Source organism: Temnothorax curvispinosus, unplaced genomic scaffold (assembly GCF_003070985.1).
Source record: "Temnothorax curvispinosus isolate PA1 unplaced genomic scaffold, ASM307098v1 QBEX01004897.1, whole genome shotgun sequence".
Classification (NCBI taxonomy): Eukaryota; Metazoa; Arthropoda; class Insecta; order Hymenoptera; family Formicidae; genus Temnothorax; species Temnothorax curvispinosus.
Window position 1 is genome coordinate 1 of NW_020214677.1, and position 3229 is coordinate 3229.

At 37.9% G+C, this 3229-nt stretch overlaps 1 protein-coding gene across 1 annotated transcript; it reads left to right on the forward strand.

The window, feature by feature from the left end:
* Positions 1 to 10: 10 nt before the first annotated feature.
* On the forward strand, positions 11 to 3224 carry LOC112454205 (transport and Golgi organization protein 6 homolog; the record flags this gene model as incomplete). The annotated part of the gene is made up of 6 exons (XM_025015457.1): positions 11 to 247; positions 324 to 848; positions 951 to 2150; positions 2219 to 2423; positions 2712 to 2863; positions 2937 to 3224. Coding segments are annotated over 6 exons (2607 nt in total), but the record flags the coding sequence as incomplete, so codon positions are not given.
* Between the last annotated feature and the right edge of the window lie 5 nt (positions 3225 to 3229).

Here is a 3229-nt window from a genome sequence, read left to right on the forward strand (position 1 = left end):
TATTTATAGAAAACAATACCTTCACATATTAAGTTACATATTGCGTGGTATTAAACAAGAAAATGTAAAAGTAGATGCCGATGCACCTTTTAACGTGAGCCAGTATCAGTCTTTGAAAAATGCTGTGGAATTTATAATATTAATTGGAATTAAGCCCTTTCTATTACCTGGTGTAGGTATAGATATAGATAAATTATGCCCCATAGCTTCAACAATTACTCAGGAAGAAGACTTGAGCTGTCTGGAGGTAAAGCATTGTGTAATTTATGTATTATATAATTTGTATAATCATTTTTCTCTATTATACGGACTTTGTGTTTCAGAAATATGAACGATTATGTTTTTCAACACACTTACTCCTAGATCTTTTCGATGATCTCAATTTACGACCGGCTGTACTTTTAAGAATCGGCCCTCTAATAGCCGCTCTATTACAATTGTCTCATGCTCCGCTAGCTAAACCATCGAACGAAGTTCGGCCCATGAATTTAAATAACCAAGAGTTTTATATGACAGTGGAGGAATATCAAAGGCTACAGAATCGTCAAAAAGCATTTCACGCTAAATTTATTTCCCTATTAAGTAATTGTCCACGTAACATATGTTTTCGGGAATTAATGGCAATTTGTGGAGTGCAAAATACACCAAGGTGGCTACGTAGAGAAACTCATAACTATCTAATTAACATGCTTACGCAACCGGATGGAGTATCATCGTTAATCGCCACAATTTATAACGATGGTTTAGACCTGGGTGCGGATTGGAAAAAATTAGATACGCTTTCCCGGCTGATAACAGCAACTCATGGAAAGAACGTCGATCAATATTATGAAGCCGTATGTCCGCAGGTAGGCTAGGAGCTATTTAAAGAAATAGTGTATATAAGATACATTATAATATATATTTGTACATATAATACAAAAGTAATTCAGAATTACAATTTTTTTTAGATTTTAGATCTGTTTTTCTCTGATAAGTTCAAGCATGGCACAATAATAGCGAACTGCTGTATTAAATCTCTGTATGATTACAATCCACGTGCTTGTCAGAAGTATATTATAGAAGTCGTTTGTGCACCTCTAACAACGAAGAAAGAACCACATGTTATAAAATCTGAAAAAGAGGTTGAACGGTGTATAGAAATATTAACAAAATGTTTTTTAACGGAGGACGCCAAGTTCAAGCATCTACCTTGCAAAGTTATTTTGCACGTTGCCACGCCTCTATTTTGCCTGTACGATAAAGTCCGCGAAAGTGCTTGCTCATTAAAAACGAATTTACGACAATTGTTATTAAAAATCTTCGAGGAAGATACAACGCGGGAAAAGCTTTATTCAGCTTTTCTAGGACACGATACTTCAGCGGGATTTGGGAATTATGTGTCATCAGAATTTGGGCCGACTGGCGGTATCGAGATTATTGGTTTGAATGAAAGTTTGGACTACGAAAAACTAGCTGATACCATTTTTGACCTAGTGTCCACCGCTAAAGACTTATCGCCCAGCTTATTTTGTTACATGTTAAAGTTCATGTCAAATCAAAATAAACGGAGCTGCGAAATTGAACAACCGAAAACATTGGAGACAGAAGATGATAAAATAGAACGCATCACGATGCAGTTAGCGGCTCATAAACTTCTGTCACAATTAGCCAGCACAAGTACTGTTCAAGACGCACAGGTGAAAGATCCCGAACCACTGCTGTCGTTTATAAAATCGTTGTTCGACGATTATACAAAAAGCCGTTCGGATGAAACCGAAGAAAACGAATGCGAGATGCTGTACATCAGCTTAATGTGGATAAAAATGATTCTGCTTGAGAAGAGTGCAGCGATCAAGATCGATCTCTTCAAAGATTTTAAAACATTTTTGGAAGATCACCTGAAAAATTCCAATATGCCGACGCAACTTAAATCATTAATCAGCGAAGTGGTTGCCTGTATCACGACACATGATTCCCGACCCAGATCCGAAAGGAAATACTATCAAGACTTGTCCAGTTCGTCGGACAAATTTGATGAAGCCTTGAAGGATCTCGCAGACCCATTACTTCCTGTTCGGGCGCATGGTCTTGTGACACTCACGAAACTGATTGAGACTAAAGATCCTTATGCTATTGCGCGTAATGCGATCATTTTGCGTTTATTTGAGGTAAATATTTCGATCGCTCGCTTACTACGCGTTCTGCACGTTTGTCTCACTTATATGTTTGGTTACAGGAAAATTTGAAGCACGAGGATTCGTTCATATATCTGGCATCTATCAACGGACTATGCGCATTAGCAACTGCATTTCCAGAAAAAGTTATAGAAACGCTGATGCTTGAATACATTGATATGCCCAAACGTGCCGCAATCTCGGAAATAACTGTTGAAACTAGGATAAAGCTCGGGGAAATACTAGTCAAGACAACGAGAGCCCTGGGTATATAGAAATTCCTTTTTTATTATTTCCATATATACAGCTAAAATTAAATTTCCTATAAATCCCTTATCATTTTAATTAATTTTATTCTATACGGAACATGATTAAATTTTACGTGGTAACAAAATTGTTAATAAATTATCGTTATTCAAAATACTGGACATAAGTCCGATAGACGATAGAAGAAAATAAAACAGAACGTATCAAAATGCGACAAGAGCGAGTCATAAGATCTTGAGGCAAGTTTTTAATAAGAATCAGGAGTAATCAGAATATGAAATTTTGCAGGTGAAATGAGCGTGGTTCAAAAAAACACGCTGGTTAACGGTTTTTTGTGCGCAATCCGCGATACGGATCCCTTTGTACGAGCTTCTGGTCTCTCTTGCTTAGGGGAACTCTGTAAAGTATTGAACTACCGTCTGGGAAACATTCTCACCGAAGTACGTATATAAGAAACTCGCAGAGCACAATATACCGAAGAGATCTTTAAACTTTTGATCTTAACGTTTTCAGATTCTCTACTGCATCACATGTATATTGAAAACAGACAAAGTACCTGAATGTCGACGTGCCGCTGTGCTGGTCGCAACGCTTCTGTTTCGTGGTCTCGACCGAGACTTGTTGAGCACCTGTACCAGCGATATGATCGATCTGTACCGCGAATTGCGCATTTTGCGAGACGACAAAGATCCCGTGCTGCAGCTTCATGTTCAGTTAGCCTTAGAAGAGATCGACCGCATCATGCGGGACTCTCTATTCACGGGATTTCCCACGTTAAAAAAGACGATATCGGAGTTGAATTCAAT